This window comes from Lynx rufus, unplaced genomic scaffold, assembly GCF_022079265.1.
Source record: "Lynx rufus isolate CCGP_SWC_20201006 ecotype Redwood Valley unplaced genomic scaffold, mLynRuf1.p SCAF_3, whole genome shotgun sequence".
NCBI classification, from domain to species: Eukaryota; Metazoa; Chordata; class Mammalia; order Carnivora; family Felidae; genus Lynx; species Lynx rufus.
The window spans coordinates 31,556,615-31,578,020 of record NW_025814845.1 but is presented as its reverse complement, the minus strand read 5'-3'; the positions used below and the strand labels follow the sequence as shown (position 1 = coordinate 31,578,020).

The following is a 21,406-nucleotide window of genomic DNA, read 5'->3' as shown; positions in this document are numbered from 1 at the left end:
CTCTAAGACTTGATTTGAATGAAAGGCCCCAGAATTAAGCAAAATTGGGGGCAACGTGGATTTGGGTGTAAATGGTCCATAGGACCAGTGATTACCTGCATCAGGGTGAGATTCAGGTCTGGAAGCTCTTCTATTACTCTATTGTTTGGTGTTGTTTATAACCTTGTAATTTAAAAGACTAGGTTCATTTTGGAAGACATATCTAGAGAGAACATCCCAAATTTACCATTTATCCAAATAGACTAGATTAGGACTAATGATTACAGATTAGAATATCTAATACTGAATCCTTTATATATCAAACACGACACATGAACACTTAGTTAAAAGGACGTGCTGATTCTATAGCCACTTGTGGTGGCTTCAAATATGTCCACCACTTCTTTAAGGCTCCTCCCGTTGAAAGTGGAGCCTAATTCCCCTCCTCTTGAGTGTAGACTATACTTAGTGACTCATTTCTAGGGAATAGACTGTGGCAGATATGGAAGCCTGTAAGTCTAAGGCTAATTCACAGTAAGAGTTGTGCCCTCCTCCTTGCTCTTTTGAGTCACTCACTCAGGAGGGCAGGGGGAAGTCAGCTGTATGTTATTAGGACACACAAGCAGCCCCACGGAGAGGCCTAGATAGTAAGGTACTAAGACCTCCTGCCAACAGCCAGCAAAGACCGGAAGCTCCTGCTTACGTGAGTGAGCATCTTACAACAGGCCCTCCCAGCCCCAGTCAAGCTGTCAGGTGATTGCAGCCCCAGCCAACCTCCTGTTTGCAACCTCAAAAAAGACCCTATCCGTTCAATCTTTCCCTAATGTCTGACTCCCAAAAACAATGAAATAATGAATATGTGTTGGTTTAAGCTTCTGTGCTTTGGGCTAATTTGTTATAGAGCAAAGAAAATGCACCATCACAAAACTTTAAGTTTTCTTGACAAATAGCTAGAAATGTCCCTTCTTATGTTTCTATATACTCTCAATACCCTCCCTGTGTATCTCAGGAACCTTGTTTTACCAATCCTTTCTTCTCTCTGTCAGATAAGCTGTAGCTCCCCTTCTCTTCTCTGAAAGCTTTCTGATATGTTCCAGTCTCTCCCGTCCTTAAACGCAGAACCAAAAAAATCTGACCGTGGCCACACTCCTCTCTTCTCGGTCCTCGCTGCTCTCCCTTCACCATGAAGTAGTAATCTACAGTCCCTCTCTGTTTTCACGCCTCCCACAAGCCTTGAGCCACTGCAACCACTGTGATAACAAAGCAGTTCACACTGTCCTCCTAACTCCCACAACCACAGACCTGCTTCTTGAATATCTCACGGGGTCCTCAAAGCACACACGCAAGCCGGAACTCATCCTCTCTCCTCACACCACCCCTCTTCCAGGCTTCCCCACCTTGGGAAATCACTGCACCCCGGTCACCAAGCTATATATTCAGGAGCTGCCCTCGATGTCTCCATTTTTCCACTTTCCTCCCACATCCATTCAGCCACTGAATTCCATCAACTTTCCATCCTTCACATTCGCTCCCACTGTTGTTACCATCATCACCTCTTGTCTATATTCCTGCAACAACTCTAGCCCCTCTGCTTTAGCACTGGGCTCTATATTCATTCCCTATGTTGCCGCCAAGGTCATCATCCTGAAAAATACTATAATTATGTCCCTTCCCTATGTTTCAGTTAGTCCCTATGCCTTACGGATAAAATCCAAATTCAATATTAAAACATGAATAGCAGTTAACACCTATTGAACATTTGACCACATGTCAAACGCCTTTATTGGGGCCTTACATGTATTAATTTTCTAACACTAACCACAATTCCTGACTCAGACACTGAGAATACCTTTACCATTACATAGAAGATGAACTAAGTCTCCACAGAAGCCAAGTAAGTTCCCCATGGGTCAAAGAGCTCGTAAATGGCACAGTCAAGTTTTTAACTCAGGCCGTCTGATTCTGGAGCCCAGCCCTTTTAAGTGCCGGCACCAAATCCTAAAGCATGATGTGCAGAGCCTTCATTGATATCACCCGGAGTCTCTTCTCATAGCAAATGCTCTACTCCAGCAATGCAGCTAATCTAAACGTACCCTGCTCCCACAAACCTCCATGCCTCTGCTTAAGCCACTCTCACAATCTAGAAGGCTCTTCTCCACCCCTTGTTCTCACCTCTCCTCACTCTTACCTTTCTCATCCAAATATCAATATTTGCTTATTTTTCATGCCGCAACCCAACACCCATCTCCTCAAAGATGCCAAGGAAGAAATGTTCACTTCTTCCATTGTGGCTCCAAGAAAACATACACAAACTTGTTTCCTAATACTTTGTGATGGACTGAAGTATTATTCACCATATATTCCCTCCACTCCCCTCCCACTGTTAAGTTAGACAGTCTTTCGTTATCCCAGGACTCTGGACCTGGCCATGTTTCTTGCTTTGATAGTTTCTTGCTTTGATTGTACTATCAAAGAGATCAAAGTGGAGATTTTAAAGCCATTTATGATTTGACTGTGCTGTAGTGCACCTGTCCTTCATTTGCCACGAAGACAACATCCCCTCGCTTGCTTCTGATCCAAGGAGAACACAGAGACACGAGAAGCGGACCTGTACCCAACCCACAGCCCTGAGCTGAATGCGGCCAACCCAGAGATTGAAGCAGAACCACTCCAGCCGTCCCTTGGATCCGTGAGCAAGAAAAAAGAAGCATCACTATCTGCCACTGAGCTTTGGACGTGGTTTGTTACACCACAATACTGTACCAGGAGTTGACTAATACATACACAAGTCTTAATTTCATGTATTTGTTTACATGTCTTGAAGGCTGAGAACAGTGCTTAGGACATTAGGAACCCTTGACATTGTTGAGATATATTTCATATACCATAAAACTCACCCTTCTAAAGTGTATATATCAGAATCTTTTAGTACTTTCACTAGGTACTATAAATGAATGGGCAATCATGACCACTACCTAATTCTAGAATGCTTCCATCACCCCAGAAAGACACTCAGAGCCATTAGCAGTCCCTTAGGTTTTTGTAAATGAATAACTGAATGAGTGAAAAATGTAAGGAAATTCTTAGAAGAACTCTTACTCCAAGCTAGCAGGATGATATAAACATTGCAGAAAAAGAATCTTTTTCAGAAATGTTTCTCTATTAGGTATTTTAAGGTCATTTCTAAATAACTTATACACATATTTCCCATATATTTTAAACATAAATATTTAATATTCTTTATAACTCTATTGCAAGAGGCCATTTGGAGATTTAATTTTGATCTACAGATCACAGAGAGAGGTTTACATTAAAAGCCGCAAGCATACAGGATGGAAGAAAAAAAATCTCACCTAGTTCAAAGCTATCAGTAACTGAGGAAAACATGATATGGAATCTGCTTTAGTACTAAAAGAAAAAAATCTCTTGGTCAAATGCCAAAAATAAAATCTCAATATTTCTTGTTTTTTAATATTTATTTATTTTTAAGAGAGAGAGACAGAGACAGAGTGTGAGTGGGTGAGGGGCAGAGAGGGGGGAGACACAGAATCTGAAGCAGGCTCCAGGCTCTGAGCTGTCAGCACAGAGCCCAATGTGGGGCTCAAACCCATGAACTGTAGATCATGACCTGAGCTGAAGTTGGACACGTAACCGACTGAGCCACCCAGGTGCTCCTAAAATCTCAATATTTCTAATAATAGGGACAAGAGCTTTAAAAACTAGCAAATTCACACTTTAAAAACACAAATGTCAAAATCCCAAAGAATGGTAGGATTGAAAAATTATTCCGGTTGGATAATCGACACCGTATTTAAACACTGTTACTCATTTTTTGTTGTTGTTACAAAGAAAACTATATTTTTAAAAAACACTCTATAATGACAGGCTCATTTCATTTTATTAACCAAAACAGAGAGAGAGAGAGAGAGAGAGATCTTATTTCAAAGAGTAACTCCATAAAAGAGATGCCTTTGGAAACAAAGTTTATTGAATTCTTGTATCTTGAATAATGAGATAAATAAGAGGCTCGTATCAAGGGGGAAAGGTTCTAAACACAAAAAAACATTTTCTTTTTAAGTATGCATTTATGTATGTATGTATGTATGTATGTATGTATTTTAGTAATCTCTGTACCCCATATGGGGTTTGAACTCACAACCCAAAGATCAAGAGTGGCACACTCTTCCGACTGAGCCAGCCAGGTGCCCCCAAAAACATATCTTCTATGTATACAAAAAGTAACCCAGACTTTATTTTGCTATGCTGTATGAAACTATTTTACCAAATCTAAGAAACTAGAAAACCATCCTTCTAAACAATATTACAATGAAGTGAAAATCGGATCAAGGACTAGCAAAGTAACCAGTAAGCTTTCAAGTATCCTGACCCCATCTAAGCTGTCCAACCTGTTTTTATTTTTACCCTCCTCCTTTCCGTGCTGGCTCTGCATAGGACCCAGCTGCGCTGTGCCAATCTGGGTCACTCAACCAGGGGATCAGTGGGCAACAGCCGCCTCTCCACTTTTAGAAGGGCCCCACATGCCTGGGGAGTGCACAGGCCCGGAGCCCAACACTCTCCAGCCAGAGTATCCAGCAAATAGCAACTGTGTGGTTTTGCTATTTCTAGGCTTCAGGCTTTAAAAAATACATTGTTACCTGAGGAACATGGAATTAAATGGGGAAAACAAATCAGATGCTGGTATCGAATACTTTCATTTTAAACATTTTTTAAAAGCTGTTTTATAACTCAGTGGAAAGGTCCAGATACACTGGGAAGAAAGGAAAACAGGAGTACCCAGAATGGATCTTTCTATATTCTTTTATCTTCAGCTTTACTGAGGTATAATTGAGAAAACTGTAAGATATTTAAAGCACACATTGTGATAATTTGATATATGTATGCATTGTGAAAGAATTTCTCTCATCTCATCTCTCACCTATTTATTTTTATACATTATATAAATACAAATATACATATAACATATATATGAGAATATATATATATACATATATATATATATATATATATATATGAACATTTAAATTCTACTCTTAGCAAATTTCAGTGATACAACACATGTTATCAACCATGGTCACTATGTTATACTTTAGATCTTCAACTTTATTTTTCTTACAGCTTCAAGTTTGTATCCTTTTACCAACCTCTCCCCATTTCCTCCATCCCCAACCCCTGGCAGACACTTTTCTACTCTCTATTTCTAGGAGTTTAAAATTCTCTTCTTTTTTAAGATTCCACATGTAAGTAATACCATGCAGTATTTGTCTTTCTCTGTCTGGCGTATTTCACTTAGCATAATGTCCTCAAGTTCCATCCATGTTGACACAAATGACAGGATTTCCTTCTTTCTCATGGCTGCATAATATTTCTGTGTGTGTGTGTGTGTGTGCGCGCATGTGCATGCACGTGTGTGTGCATGCATGTGTGTATGCATACACAAACATTACATCTTTATCCATTTATCCATTGATGGGCACTTGGATTGTTTCCATATCTTGGCTATAGTGAATAATGCTTTAATAAACATGGGTGTGCAAATATTTTTTCTCATTGTTTTCATTTCCTTTGGATATACACCCAGAAGTAGAATTGCTGGGCCATATGGTAATTCTATCTTTAATTTTTCAGAAACCTCTATACTGTTTTCCATAGTGACTGCACCAATTTACGTTCCCACCAACAGTGCACAAGGGCTCTCTTTCCTCTACCCTCACACCAACGTTTGTTATCTCTTGTCTTTTTGATGATAAGCATTCTAACTGGTGTGGGGTGATATCTCATTGTGATTTTGATTTGCATTTCCCTGATGATTAGTGATGTTGAGCACCTTTTCCTGTACCTGTTGGCCATTTGCATGTCCTCTCTGGAAAAATCTCTATTCATTTAGCATAACACTCTCCAGTTCCATCCATGTTGCTACAAAGGGCCATATTTCATTCTTTCTCATTACCACGTAGTACTCCATTGTGTATATAAACCACAATTTTTTTATCCATACAGAGAAAGACAGATACCATATGGTTTCACTCTTATGTGGATCCTGAGAAACTTAACAGAAACCCATGGGGGAGGAGAAGAAAAAAAAAAAAAAAGACGTTAGAGTGGAAGAGAGCCAAAGCATAAGAGACTCTTAAAAACTGAGAACAAACTGAGGGTTGATGGGGGGTGGGAAGGAGGGGGGGGTGGGTGATGGGTATTGAGGAGGGCACCTTTTGGGATGAGCACTGGGTGGTGTATGGAAACCAATTTGACAATAAACTTCATATATTGAAAAAAAAAAGAAAAATCTCTATTCAGTTCCTCTGCCTATTTTTTAATTGGATTGTTTGGGGGTTTTGCCATTGAGTTGTATGGGTTATATTATTTTTTATTTTTTCATTTTTTAAATGTTTATTCATTTTTGAGAGAGTGAATGGGAAAGAGAGGGAGACACAGAATCCAAAGCAGGCTCCAGGCTCTGAGCTGCCAGCGCAGAGCCCGATGCTAGGAAAACCAGTGAGATGCTGGGTTGAGCACCTGCCATTCAATGACATCTTTATTTTTTTTTTTAAATCAACTTTATTGCAACACTAAATTCCTGAATTGCTATTCTTTTTTTTTTATGTTTATTTATTATTGAGAGACAGAGCATGAGCAGGGAGAGAGAGGGAGACACAGAATCTGAAGCAGGCTCCAGGCTCTGAGCTGTCAGCACAGAGGCCAACACGGGGCTCGAACTCACAAACCGCGAGATCATGACCTGAGCTGAAGTCGGACACTTAATCAACTGAGCCACCCAGGCGCCCCTCAATGACATCTTTAAAACTGACCCTTGTCTAGTCTTATAAAAACAGGAATAAAACAATCTCTTAAAGCCTTCTTTAAAGTCTCAAACCTCATGCTCACTTCCAAGAACTAGCCACTTTTCTGAGTTTTTATTTAAAAAAAAAAAATGTCCTTGCTTTTCCCTATAGTCTTTCCACCCCCGTGTATGCATTCCTATGTACTATCACATTTTAATTAAAATGTTGGTATCTACTTCCCCAGACTTGACTTTAGGGAATTCAGCGCTTTGCTATTGGGTAGTAGCCAGAATCTTTGTTAGAGATGGACCAGGGTGGACCCTATTTAGCTTAAGCTAATCAACTCATGTATTCCCCTGGTGATCACAGAAGAGGGATGGGTCTCCTTCCTTTGCCCAGAGGGCGTAACGAGAATACGAGGACTGGATTTGGTCTTGCCCAGCCAGCCCTCAATAGGAAAAGCCTAGACTTCCCAAGATAGTGTAGGACAGGTGTGGATGCACTGTGTAAATCCTGAGCATAAAGCCCCATAATGCACAGCTCAGTGAAAGGCTGAGGGAATCCTTGTCCTTACTGATAACATTTTGCTGCTGAGTCAGCTTTTTCTGAAGTGGGGATCCACCATATCAGAACAGTACCTACCATATCAGAACAACAGGGTCCATCAGGCCACTAGGGGCCCAGAGTCCCCATATGCATTAGAATGTGGAGCTGGCGGGGCGCCTGGGTGGTGCAGTCGGTTAAGCGTCCGACTTCAGCCAGGTCACGATCTCGCGGTCCGTGAGTTCGAGCCCCGCGTCAGGCTCTGGGCTGATGGCTCAGAGCCTGGAGCCTGTTTCCGATTCTGTGTCTCCCTCTCTCTCTGCCCCTCCCCCGTTCATGCTCTGTCTCTCTCTGTCCCAAAAATAAATAAACGTTGAAAAAAAAAAAAAAGAATGTGGAGTTGGGGACATGCCTGGAACCTCCTTTGGATAAGCTCTTTCTCCTTTCTAGGTGGAACCAACTATCAAGCAGTGTAGTGGGTGATGAGATTCATTTGGGGAGATTTCTTCAAAAATACCGAAAGCATGTCTAAGGCCAACACTGGCCTCCTGCATCCTTAGGCATTCCCCAACCCCACCCCACATTCCTCACTACGCTCCCCTCGCCACTATCCCTCAAGGATGCTCTTGGTGAAGAGCCTGTATCACACCCCATGGCACAGTGGTTACCAGCCAGGCTGCCTGGGTCTGAAGGTCAGCTCCACAACCTAATGACTGTGTGACGTTACTTGTTTCTCTATAAAGTGGGAATTAAAAAGAGTTTGAACTTAGCTCACAGGATGGGTGGGAAGTAAAATGCTTAGAACAGGGCCAGCCAGGTTACAAGCCTTCAAAAACTTTTGTCATGGACTATGGTAATTTGCGGGAGTTTGAAGAAGATCTGACCTTCCAGAGAGAGCCATCCATGGCCCCAGGCTCGGGCCAGGCAGCACTGAAGACACCTTCTGCCTGAGGGCCGAGCAGTCCTTCCACTATGTACTGCACCTCGATGGGCTCCTTTGTCCCTTCCACACATCCTGTTCCTTTTTGCCTGGCCAGTTCCTGCTCATCCTTTGGGTCTCAGCCTAAACAGCCCTTCCTCAGAGGCCCGCCTAAGGCCCAAGGTGGTCCCAGCCTCTCCACGATCCACACGACCTTCTCTTCCCTTTCTGAACATGTATGACACATGGAATTCTGGGCTCAGAATTCTGTGTTCACGGTGGAATATAATCGCACAAGGGCAGCAACCACGGGTGTCTCACATACTGCTGAGCGTCCAAGGTCTTGTGACAGTGGATAGGAAATGTGAAGTTCCTAAAAAAAAGTCTCCTTATGACCCAAGATCCCAGATTCCCAGATTACAGCTGTACGCAAGAGCTTGTAAGTGAAAAGAAAGTAAGTCTGTATAAAACGTTAAGATCCAAGTCTTTCTATTGCAAAACAATACACACATCCCTGAAAGTGAATGAATAATGTCCCAAAGTAAGACAAATAGCCAACCTCGTGTTTTGCAAAATCACACACTAAAAAATAACAGGGCTTATGGGAAATAGAGAGTTCAGGCAGAAGGCTCAAATCCCATTCAATTTTGTAACCCAGAACACTGAACAAAGCAGTAAGACCACTGCAAATTACTAGCACAGACAAAACTGTTTCCTAGCAACTAATAGCACCATGCACAAAGAAGATGTTCAATAAACAGCTGTTTAGGGGAAAGGAGGGAGAGTGGGAGGGCAGGTCACCTGCTTGGTTAGAGAGTTAGTTGGGATCATGACTTTTAGAAGTTTTGCTTTTTCTTCTGGAGCACAGCAGTCACTAGCCCAAGCTCAAGCTCTGGAATGGGACTGCCTGGGTACAAACTCCAACCCTGACACTTAGTTGTATGATACCAGGCAAATCAGGTAACTGTAGTCCAGTTTTCTTGTCTGTAAAATGGGCATAAAATGGTGCTTACCTGAGAAGCACCTATGTACCAGGCACAATGCTAGGTGTGCTGTATGCACTATATATATATACTATAGATATATATACAATTATATTTATACAATATAACTTATACAATTATAATTATGCAATATAGATATACTATATATATAGTATAGATATACTATACATATAGGATAATCCCATTAACTCAAACAAGGGCCTAGACTAGGCACAGGCACATAGTGGTCTGGAAATATGTTAGCTATTACTATTTTCCTTGGCACTGAACTCGCCACTTTATCACTTGATGTTATCACATTCTGTCAACTTTTGCAACATGATGAATCAGGCTCCACTTGTCACCCACCCCTCCTATTTATGACATCTTACAAGGTCTCTGTGGAAACAGGCGGCAACCACATCTGTTGGCCGATGACAACATTCAGCTCCAAAAGGTCCTTTGTACATTTTCTGCAGGAAAGGCAGAGAGGATGCTATTTCTCGGGGTTTCCATTGGGTCATGACAATTGATGGTCATAGCCATGGTCAATTTTTACGGCCAGCTACTGGTCATTAGTTTTTATGGGATATTCTCCTTTTAAAAATACCTATCTAATAAGAACTCATACAGGCCACCACTGTAATAAAAATTCCTCAGTGCCTTTTTTTTTTTTTTTTAATATCCTGTAAGTAGAAGTACTCTGATCTTTCTTTCATGCTAAGAGATGGGACTTATCTGGACCCCCACAACAGGTAAGAGAGAGGAAGCTGACTGATTGCTCTGAGGTGGGAGAGGAAGAGATGAGAGTCCCAGGCCAGAATGCCGGGGGCATGTTTATTTAAAGAACAGAGATGTTTGCTCTCCATCCCTGCAGACAAGAACTGTGAGCCCCACATCGGTCCAATCCAACCTGAGGAGAAAGTTGGCCTCCTAAGTCATTCCTTCAACTGATATCACCTGCTTAAGAGCCAACAGTGAAATCACTTTCCAAGTGTCCAATCACTGACTGTCTCCAGGCAACCACTGGGTAAACTGCTTTTTTTAATCAGCCTTAAAAAAAAAAAAAAAAAAAAAAAAAAAAAAAAAAAAAAAAGCTTTGCTTCCTGTCAGGGCAGCAACAGAGTCTATTTTCTCTGCCACGGCTGAGTCCAAGTGCCAATCAGGCAATTGTAGCCGGGCACAGGCTCCCTGAGAAACTTTTCAGGCCGTGGGTAATGTGGCCACAGGGCTCCAGTGGGGAGCAGACTGAGGAGGAGTGGGGACAGGGACGAAAACCCAGTCCTTGTCCACAAGAGCTCTGGGGTTTATCAAAGGAGGCAGATCCCAGGCAACCATACATTTGTTACAATGATACATGACAACGTTTCTAACAGAATACTAAATGCCAGATTTGCACAGAGAAGGATTAATGGGTTTAGAGGAATCAGGGAGTCTTTTTCAGAGGCAGACATATTGAAGCTCTGTCTGGAAAGGATCTGTCCCTGGAGAAGTGAAGAAAGGACATCCCAGGGTCCCCCGACCTCAAGAGCCATTTTCCCCTTTCTTCTGAGTAACAGAACCCAGAGTATGACCTGAGGACACTGCAGCCTTCCCTGTTACCAGGAGTGGCCATGGTACTGAAAATCTGGGCAATAAAATATAAGCAGAAGTATCAGGAAGAATCGTCTAAAAGGCATCTTATAAGGGAAGGATGTAGTCTTCATTTTCCATTTTTCCATCCTACTTTCTGGAGAGATGATGTGATGATGAGTCTCTAGCAGCCACATTGAACCATGAGGAAGGGGGTCTAGAGATGGTGGTTTCAAGGGTTTAAAGAAACCAAAGTCACAGACCTCCAGAGTTTACAATTTCTGGGGTTCCCAAATGGCACATAACTTTATTAGTTTAGAAAGTTCCTTCTTTTAGAGGAGTCTGGGGCAAGTTCCTCAGTTAAAGGACATGTGTAGGTCATCACCCAAATTCTCATACAAAATCATTCTGCTTACTCGCTAAAAGGCAGGCAGGTTTCTTGCAAGCCTCTTCTTACCACAGAGTGAGGTACGGCTTCTATAGAAGAATTTTATAAGATTTTCTAGAAGAATTTTAATTCCAGAGTCCAGTCTGAAAAAAGAAATCCCAAGATCCTCTCTGTCGCTTCTCTTAGAAGAGTTCTTGATTTTTCAGTGCCTGGGTCTAAGAGGTGCAGTGATCATCATGCAAACCCTACTCTGAGTGGCCTGCAAGAACATTCAAGAACTCTTACTCAGCCCCCTTTCCTGCCCCCTCCCCTCCACATACACGCACCTTCAATACATCTGGAGATCTTTAACAGCATTTCTATTCTACCTTTACTCAAAGCGTAATCACAATAAAAGCATGCAAGCTCTTGTTTCAATAAATCAGTATCCAACTAATTCCCCCGTTCAGCACCCTTCAACGGTCTTAGCTTAATTACTTTCACTGAGTCCTTGTCTACCTCAAATACTTTTCTCTTAAGCCCCCATTTTTTGTCTTCATAGTACTTACCCCAATTTGCAATTGTGTATTTATTGTTCAAGCTCAACTCATACACATACTACCTTGTGTATTTCATGTAGATGGGAAGTTGAGGTATGTTGTTCACCACCTGACCCTGGTTGTTAGCACTATGCCTGGCACATTGTTGGAGCTTAGTAACCACTTTCCAGGAAACAAATTTTTTAATTCATTTAAAACGCTTTAACACACTGATATTTATTTCCACCATTAATGCGTATCTTTAGTGTTGACACTGAAGTGAACTTACAAATGAGAGCCAAGTGTCCCAAATAATTATTTGATTATTTTCATATTTGAAACCATCTGGCTGAGCCTATCCTAGCCTTCGTTCAGTTTCCTATTAGAATAATTGTTTGAATATCATTCTTTTTTAAATGTTTCTTGGGGAAGGAAGAGAGAGCTGTGTACTCAGCATAATAAATAAAACTTCAATCCCTTGTTAAGGAAAATAAGGCTGAGGATTTTTTATAACAGTGTTGGGTCATGGAAATAAAAATGCCACAAGCCCTTGCCCTTGACATTTACTTAAAAAAAAAAAAAAAAGAACAAGTGCAGGTCTATTCTTACATAGCCTCCTAATGGGCTATTTAGGGATAGATGGGTGGGGTATGGCTCTAAATTCTATGGTTGACCAGGTGTCCAAGCTGCATCGTGCACTAGCTACCCCACAGTTACTAGCACAGGCAGAATGCAGAGCCGTGGAAGCATGGAGCTTCCTCGGCCTAACCAATATTTTGTTCTTAAGGTCCCACGCTAGATATAAGATGCAGTTTTGCTGACAGTATGAGTTTAGTGAGAAAAGGTACCCACCAAGATATTCCTTAAGTCCATGTTCTATGACTATGTCACCTCATTTTTTCCCTTACGCCAAAGATAATTCCCTGAGATACAAGGGCCATCCCGTCAGGGTTAGCTGCACAAGGACATCTCTCGGGGAGTGTTGTTTTCAACATTGCAAACATGGAATTCTACCACAGCAGCACTGAACTCCATGACATCATTTTTCCTTGCAGAGAGAGATATAACATCTCCACATATCCAGGCAGAAGTCTTTCCAATATTTTGTCATTTTTTTAAGAACTATTTTTTCCCCCTGTATCATCTAGTAACCCTCTAGTTTAGGCTATTTTTATATTTCCCAATCACTTAAAAACAAAGTTCTATTATCCTTTCCTTTCCTCATCTGACTTCACTGAAATTGTCCTTTTTCCCACCCAACCCTCCACCCCAAAAAGACCATATCTGAGACCTTTCTTTGGCTTCAAATGTAAACACACACACATCCTTAGGAACAAATGAGGGGAAATACGATAAAATTGTTCTGCACATTTTTCTGAACCACAGAAGAGCAAACTGGCCTTAAAAAGAAAACCTAGCTCCAGTGAGAGTAGTTTAGTCAAAGATCAACCAGCGTTAACTGATTCAGTCCTCACCCGTGAAAACGAAGGCCAGAACGATTAAGGTTAGACTGCAAGGGAGGTGACAGGGATGCTGACTACCTGCCAAGATTCCCAGAAGTCACAGAGCTGCTTTGCTCAGACCCTCTGGTTCTTCGGGATGGGACAGGGATGCCTCCAGGGGAGGCTGACAAGCTCCTCTCTCGGAAGGACTTGCTTCCTGGCTGAACTCAACAACGAAGCTGTTCCCAGGTGCGATCCTAGCCAGATGGGAGCACTCTCAGGTGAAGGTGAAGGAGCTGTGGGAAAGGCCTCAGACGGATGCGCCAACAGCGCTTAAACACATCAGCACGGAGAAAAGACATCGCTTCGCACCCATCTTTGGAAAATAAAACAGGCCGCACGGGTCTTGGCTCAAACTCTCTGGGGAATGTAAAGTATGGAATAGTGCACCTTCTCCATTAGATAATGTTAAAAGCACACACAGACTATGCATTTACTCAGTCCCACTGTGCAACAGGCACTGGGGAGAAAACTGTAATGAGAGAGCCGTGGTCCTGAAGATCGTAAACATAATATTCTGGTACCTGCCTTCTTTAAACAAGCATATGATAATGAATCAGCAAGCTTTAAAAAAATTAAAACCTTCTCACCTACCTATTGGCCACTTGGCCCTATTAAAGTTCAGCGGAGTGACTGTGGGCTGTGGCAGTGACAACAGGAGACAGAAACCAGATTCTAGCAATCCTGAACCACAAACAACTCCAATGCCTACGTTAGCAGCGTGAGGTCTGAAGGCAGCAGGCAAAGGTGAGGAGCCTGATACTTCTCACCTGAGGGCCTCCATAGCGCACCTCCTTGGTCTCCTGCTCCCCGCCAATGTTACACCCCACACGTGGTGTGTCCAAGTGAGGAGAGCCCCTAGGTCCTGCAGCTGAAAAAGACCAGCCATGGGAGTCGTCTAGGGACCCACAGCTTCAGAAATCCACATCCTGTCCGCACCTACAGGGAAATGGGGTGGGGGAATGGGAGATTTCTGCAGTCAGAGGAACAGGATGCTTAGTCCTTACAGGAGTTGTTAAACCCGGTCCCGATGTGGGAAGCAACATAAGGATCAGACAACAAGGGTTGCAGAGTCAGACAGCCTGGGTTTGAATCCTGACTCTAACAAGTTCTTACTGACTAGGTGACTCTGGACATGCTCCCTGATTCCTGAAAGCCCCAATTTCCTCAACTACAGATTTGCAGTATCTAAAGATATAGATATTCATAAAAGTTGAGAAACGGTGCCTAAGTCCTAGTTATGCCACTTACTTTTAACTTTGGACAAGATACCAAATCTCTTAGAGCCTCAATTTTCTCATCTGTAAATGGGGATGATAATAGTACTTACTTCTAAGGGATTTATGCAGACACAGACTTTTTAACCCAGCACCTAGCACACAGTAAGTACTCAGTAAGTATCAGCTTTTTTCATCATGAGCCTCAGTTTCATTACCATCATCATCACCACCATGGTACTCCTAACTGTAACACTCTTAAATTTCAGAATGATTCAAAGCAAAAAGAGAAGCTGGCAGGCTGATTTCCAGGAGCTGCCTGGTCCCACCTAGCACTGACTGCCACCCACAGAATCACAGCCAGATGTCTGCATCACGGCTCCATTGTCATGCATCAGCGGAGAGCAGGGGGCCAAGGGCTCCAGTCGCTGGGAACACCCTACCCCTTCCTGGTGACCAGAGCTCAGGCTTGCATTTGGAGCTCCCTTGATGCAAACTCGGTTTCCGGGGAGATGCTGGGGCAAGAAGTACCCGCTCAACCTCCTATTCCGCTTCCCCTTTCCCCAAATCTGTGGGACCTCTCTGTGCTCCTACCACATGACAACCTTGTGTCACAGCAGCCCTTGCATACAAACAGGCCAGATTATTTAAATGTCCTTGTGAGAAAGACGCTGCCTGCTCTAATTTACATATCCATTCAGACCCCTACTCCTTTCTCCACCGAGCCAGCAAAGGTTTTCTTCCTCTTCCTCAGGTCTCCAGGCAATGCTGGAGAAGCATGTGCAAAGTTACATCTTCGCTGTGGTAAAAAGACGTAAGTCTCATGGGGTCCCTAAAAGGTGGAGAATTTGAACGACTATATAACTTATGGCACATGTTCACCTGTCATTACATTGCAAATGTCATATATTACTGGCCGCTAAATGCTAGATTCTCTCAAAGACTACTCATAAATTTTCCCCACTGCCAAACAATACAACATCTTTCAGTCTTGGAGAGCTAAGGGATCCTCGGTGCTTTTAATCTTCAAAATCAGGTCCCAGTTGAATAAGAAAACAGTTCTATATGGACAGGGGAAATGACCCAAAATGAGGAACTGATCCCTCCCAGCACTAGTTCCCACTCCTGTGAAATACGGATTAGGTCACAAATAAGATTATATTCAGCACCAAGCCCCAGAGGCATGCTATGATTAAAGTTAAAGGGGTCCAGAGACCTCTCGAGTTGAGAAGCAAGCAAGGCTGAGTTGGGTTGAAATTTCCAACCCCTCCTCAAAGACCTGGCAACCTATTCCAAATCATAACTGAAACCAAGTTGAAGGGACATCTGTTTCTCCAGAAAGTGTTTGGCACTGCAAAGAAGAACTACAGATTAGAACAGATAAATATTGTTGTGGGCAGAGAGGCAAAGGGTGGGGGTGGGGGGGTGTCCTGATTACTAAAAAAAAAATTAGAATCATCTACCTGCTAACAAACTCCTGTAAGTCAGTAAATATCATCAGGGGAAAAAAGGAAAGAAAGGAAGGAAGGGAAACAGAGGGGGGGATTTCTCCTTCTTCCCAGCAGGCGCAGGTACAACTTTAGTGAACAAAACACTGCTGTATTTGAGATGAATATTCAGACAGCCACTATTTGTCTAATAACCTAACTACTGGGTCGTCTGCCAGAGGAGAGGCATTGAGCACTCTGCCTAGTGGTTAGTAACAAAGATTCTGCATTAAACTTAAATTTTCAACACAGTATTGAGGAATGATTTTCTAAGCATTAATGGACTACCAGGATCATTTTATGAGTACACATTACTGGTTTTGCTCTGATCCCTAAATCTCTTTGAATGTAAGTTAGCAGAGCATCTACTTAAGTTCTAGGCCAGGTGTTCAGAGCTAACAAGGTAAATAATGGCATGAGATCGGTAGGTGATTGAATTACACTTTTACGGGAAGAAACTCAGGGTCCTGAAGATTTTCTTTCAAAACAGCTGTAGGAAGACGACAATAATAGCATAATAGGAGTGTTAATCATGTTCGTAGTGATGATGGTCGTGGTTCTAGCAGTAGTAATGGAGATAATGCCAACCACTAGTTACTCGGCACTTCCTAATAGTGGGTACCATTCTAAGCATTTAAAAACTATTAACTTATCTAATTCTCACACACTCACACTAGAGATAGGCAAGCTATTATTAGTGCCCCTGTTTTACAGATGCTTTCCACAATATATTTTAACAAATAGAGCTAGCTTTCAAAGAAAATGTTTAGAACCAAAAGGAGAGGAAACGCGGCCTAAGGTCACGCAGCTAGAGGGCAAGAGACCCAGGATTCAAACCCAGACTCCCCAGCTCCGAAGTCTGACCTCTTAATCCCACTGCTGTCCTGGCTGCCCCTTTGTTTAGGAAGGCCTTCTACAAAAGGAATCTGGAAGGAAGTTAGGCTCCTGCCTGCTGGTAGCCACACTTAATACTGGAAGTTTGCTGCTTCCTTCAGGGGTGCCCTAAACCCACATGAACACATGCAGCTATAAAAAGAGGCACCGCCTTACGGAGCTGTTCCCACATGGTCTGTGACCCCCATCAGGGTTTTCACCTTTGCCAGCTAAGGCAGAAACTGGGGGTGGGCTGAGGTGGCAGCATCAGTTCCCAGGCCACCATTTCCTGCCAGTAACCCGGCCCTCCAACAGCCCCGGCTGAAGGCTGAGAAATTCCTCACTAACAAGTGATCTCATGGAGCTTGTTCCTCAAGTCTTTATTAAGAATGAACCTTTTCTCGCCAACCCATGACTCAAGGAAGACCAAGGACTGAGGAGGAGAGACAAGCTGCAAAGTTTGTTTATTAACCTGCTGCACCCAAGGGAACATTTTTCTGAAAGGGTGAAATTCCTGACTACTCAAGGGGGGGGGAGGGGCGCCTGTGGGAAATTTAATCACCGACGGAACAAAAGTGAAAAACAAAGCCCTACCAATGAGGATGTCGCTGAAGACAATGGGGCCCCTAAAGGAGATGCAATTGTCTCGAGATAACGATCCATCCAGGAATTCAGCTCGCTCCGAGTGCTACATTATTGCTATATTAGCCGAGGAATCTTTGTTCACCGGGCAACTGCGTGCAAAACCATCTGTTACTGCTCCCGGGTTCCCCGGGTTTGTAGACGCGGCATTTACATTTCAAGAGGAACCTCCGCGAAGGAAAGGGGGAGGTCACTATCTCTCCCTGGAGCAAATACCTTTTTATACAGCCTGGGAGGGGAAGCTCTCCTTTCCCAGAAACCGAACTCCGCAATTGAAAGGAGATAGGCCGCTTCAATAATGCACGCGCAGAGCGGAGCGCCTGGTCCTAAAGGCACGCGCGCCCCTCGGTTTTCGCAGGCTCAAACTGGCATACTGGTAAGGTAGGACGAATAATGCCAGACCGTCTACAGGGCCTAATGGGGCTCTGCTTTCCTAAGGAAGCCCTTCTTTTTTTAAAACCAGTGGAACCAAGACAAAAGCTGATATCCTGCCCTGCATAATAAATATGTAGCCTAATGTACACCACCACTTAAAAACAGACCGTGGTCCTCTGGGCTGAAGGAGACGGTTTAGATCTCCACCTAGGTGGGGACTATAATTGTGTATATATACACGTGACAACATTCATGGAGATGTGCACTTAAGATTTGTGCACTTTCCTGGGGCTCCTGAGTGGCTCAGTCCGTTAGGCGTCCGACTTCGGCTCAGGTCATGATCTCACAGTTCGTGAGTTCGAGCCCTGCATCAGGCTCTGTGCTGACAGCTCGGAACCTGGAGCCTGCTTCGGATTCTGTGTCTCCTTCTCTCTCTGCCCCTCCCCCACTTGTGCTCTCTCAAAAATAAATAAAAAATGTAAAAAAAAATTAATAAAAAAAGATTTGTGCACTTTCCTGCATGTAATTTATACTACAACACATTTTTTTAAGTAGGCTATATCAATGTTAGATTAAGGATATTGAAGATAAACCACTTGCCTTCAAGAATTGCAAGATTGCCCTGCCCTGATACCCTCCCCTTACCTACTCTCCACATCCAAAATCTCGCCTGAGAATTTTAAAGTTCAAGAACATGAAAAATACAGTTCTCCAACTCTCAATAAGCCAGCGAACACGGATATGTCTCCTGTGTGCCCTGGGGGCAGCACAGACAGCACCATCGCGCCCCAAGCCTTTCCAGCCACATACCAAAAATTAAAAGCCCGAGTCGTCTTCTCATCTGATCATGAGCCATCACATTAAGAGAGATATGATTGGGGTTTTTATCAAAAAAGCCTCGAGTTTATTCTTCTGTTTCTTTAGCCCTATTTTTAAATAGATGTTTCTAAACTCTGCCTAACAATCCTGCGGGCGGCGGGTAAACCCAGTGAGGTGGAGGTCCCTTGCTGGAGCATTAGGGCAGCCTTAAATGAGGGTGGTTTCTGCAGGCAGCTCAGCAGGTTCAAATCTGTACCATGTAGCGCTGTTACCCCAGCAGCATCTTGAGAACTGTTGTGCCACAGGGGATGTCACTGAGTGACAAGCTGGGTAGGAACAGGCTTCACCATTGCTGGGCCAATGACTTAGCGGTACCTTTCTTCCTTTGAACTACCGGCAAGGAAGGCTGCCTGTCACTGAGAAAAAGGGTCAAATTTGCCTTCCGCTAAGCCTTCAGAAAGGTGGTCCAGAGAAACAGAGGCTCAGTGCACGGATCACAGGGGGTCACCTTTCCCCCCTCGCGCCCTCCAAGCGTCCTGATCCCCGGCAGACACGTCATTTCGAGAGCGCAGGGCCACCAAACTGCATCTACAGATAGACATCGAGAATCAGGATCACCCGGCGAGCGCTTCCCGGACTGAGCCGAGAGCTCCAGTGATTTCCCTGGCCTGCCACCGAGTCATTTAAGAAGTGAAATATGCAGCGGGGCCGGGTACCCGGCCCCTGGGAGCCCGCCCCACCGCCTCTGGCATGGAGCGGGAGCTGCCAATGGCTAGGCAGCGTCTATGCGGATGGCGCGCTCGCAGGTGGGTCTTGCAGGCTGCCGGCCCTGTGCGCTATGCCAGGCTCACACCTGACCCACTGCCAGGAATACAGCCAGAAGCTCCGGTGGGTACGCGCTTCCGTGGAGACACTGCCAACTCCGCTCGGGAGTAGCTGGGGGGGGGGGGGCGGGGGGCGTCAAGAGGCAGCAGGTAGGACGGTGAGCAGGACCCCCTGAAATGCGGCGCCCGCAGCACTCTGGGTCTCGCGCTTCCTGCGCCTTTGCGGCGCCTCTGCGGGCACAGCGCTTCCCTTGGCCCCGCGTGGAAGCGGCGGGAGCTGAGATTTGCGCGGCTGGCAGGCAGGAGGGATGGAGGCGCAGGAGCCCGATTCCTGCTATCCACGCGCGCAGCTAGACTGCAGCGTCCCTTATTCGCGCCCACCCTCGCCCGAGACCCGTGCCAGGCATCGCAGCTCGCCCGAGGCCCCGGGCGGGTGACCCGGAGCAGCTGGCAAAAGAAAGTGGGGGGGGGGGGAGGCGAGACTGGACCTGTCGTCCGTGTGTGCGGGGAGGTGGCTTCGGACGCCCCTGCAAGGCCTCCCGCCAGTCCCGAGCACCTACCTCGATCCACTTCTGCGCCTCGGAGAAAGCGGGCTCGGGGGGCGGCTCCGGCTGCAGAGGCTGAAGAGCTTCCAGACCCAGGGCGGGACAAGCCATTTGCGAAGCCCCGCGTGCACTCGAGCGCTGGGCCGCTGGGATGAGGACGGCCGCCGCCACCGCTGCCGCCGCAGGAGCGCGCTCCCCGCCCCTTCCCGCCCGCCCGCTCGCTCGCTCGCTCGCTCGCTCGCTCGCTCTCCCCTCCCCTGTCCGCCCCGCCCCCGCCCGGCGCAGGTCCCGGAGGAGAGCGGCGCGCTGCCGGAGGACGCCGCGGCAGCTGTTCCCTGCGCCGCCCGGGCTCCGCCGCGCCCTGAGTCCCCGGCGGGAGCGAGCGCGGAGGCGCCGGGAGCTCCCTCTCTCCCCACCTTCTCGGGCGGCTCGCCCCCCCTCCGGGGGGAGGGTGTCAGCTACCGACTAAAAATAACCACGAGGGAGCACTGGGTGTCTCCCTCCCTGCCCGCAACGGGGCCTGGAGAGGGACTCGGCCAGCCGCCCCGCACGTCCCCGCGCCGGGCCCGCTGCGGACGGGCGGGTCTGGCGGCACCTGGGAGACGCGTGCCCACCGTGACGCACACGTCCCCGGGCGAGCCGGCGCGGCCGCAGCGGGGCAGGAGGACGCTCGGGCAGTGGCCTGGCCGCACCTGCCGTCCTTCCCGGCCGCGGAAGTGGGGGCAAGGGGTGCGGCCTCGGTCCTGGCGCTCCGGAGTGTTCACTCACCCGATCCTTTTGTACGAAAAAGGAAAAACGACCCCTATAAGCCTTTTCTCTTCAAGAGAGCTATTTGTGACCCAGTCTTTGGATTCATTCAACCCATATTTACTGTGCGCCTGCTATGTATCAGACACTGAGGTTGGCGCTGGGGACCCAGAGATGAAAAAAGAAAGAAAAATTAAAAACTCCGAAATCTATGCCCTCTAAGATAACTACATTCTAGAGGGAATGGGGGGAGGGACAATAAACGTGTAAAACAAAATAATTGTGGAGAGTCATGTATGTTAAGAAGGTAAAAGAGAAGATAAACGCTGACCTGGGAAGAGAGAGCGTTGGCTAACTTCTGATTACCTCTCCATCCTCCATCTGAGAGGCTGATCCGATCTGGGTGTCCAGGTTCCGTGAATGGGAGGGAGGCAGGAGGTGGGGCGGGGCGGGGGGTGGGGGTGGAGGAGAGGGAGGAGGAGTGTTTAAGCTGCCCCTTACCGCAGAAGCAGATGGGCTGCAACAATCCCCTGAGGACCACAGCTCTGTCTGGGGCCCGTCCTTGGGTTCTCCAAAGTTCCCTGCCTCCTCTTGTGCCATCCTATTTCCCCAGGCCAGGCGGTGGTAGAGGCCTCCCCATCTTATTGTGGTTTCCCCACCCTGCCCAATTCCT

At 45.6% G+C, this 21,406-nt stretch overlaps 1 protein-coding gene across 1 annotated transcript in view; it reads right to left on the bottom strand.

Annotated features, from left to right (window-relative positions):
* Window positions 1–20,097, bottom strand: part of LIMCH1 (LIM and calponin homology domains 1) — a 330,288-nt gene extending 310,191 nt beyond the window's left edge. The window contains exon 1 of the mRNA XM_047091336.1: window positions 20,002–20,097. Coding sequence (XP_046947292.1) covers window positions 20,002–20,097 — 96 coding nt within the window. The remainder of the gene's footprint in view (window positions 1–20,001) is intronic.
* Between the last annotated feature and the right edge of the window lie 1,309 nt (window positions 20,098–21,406).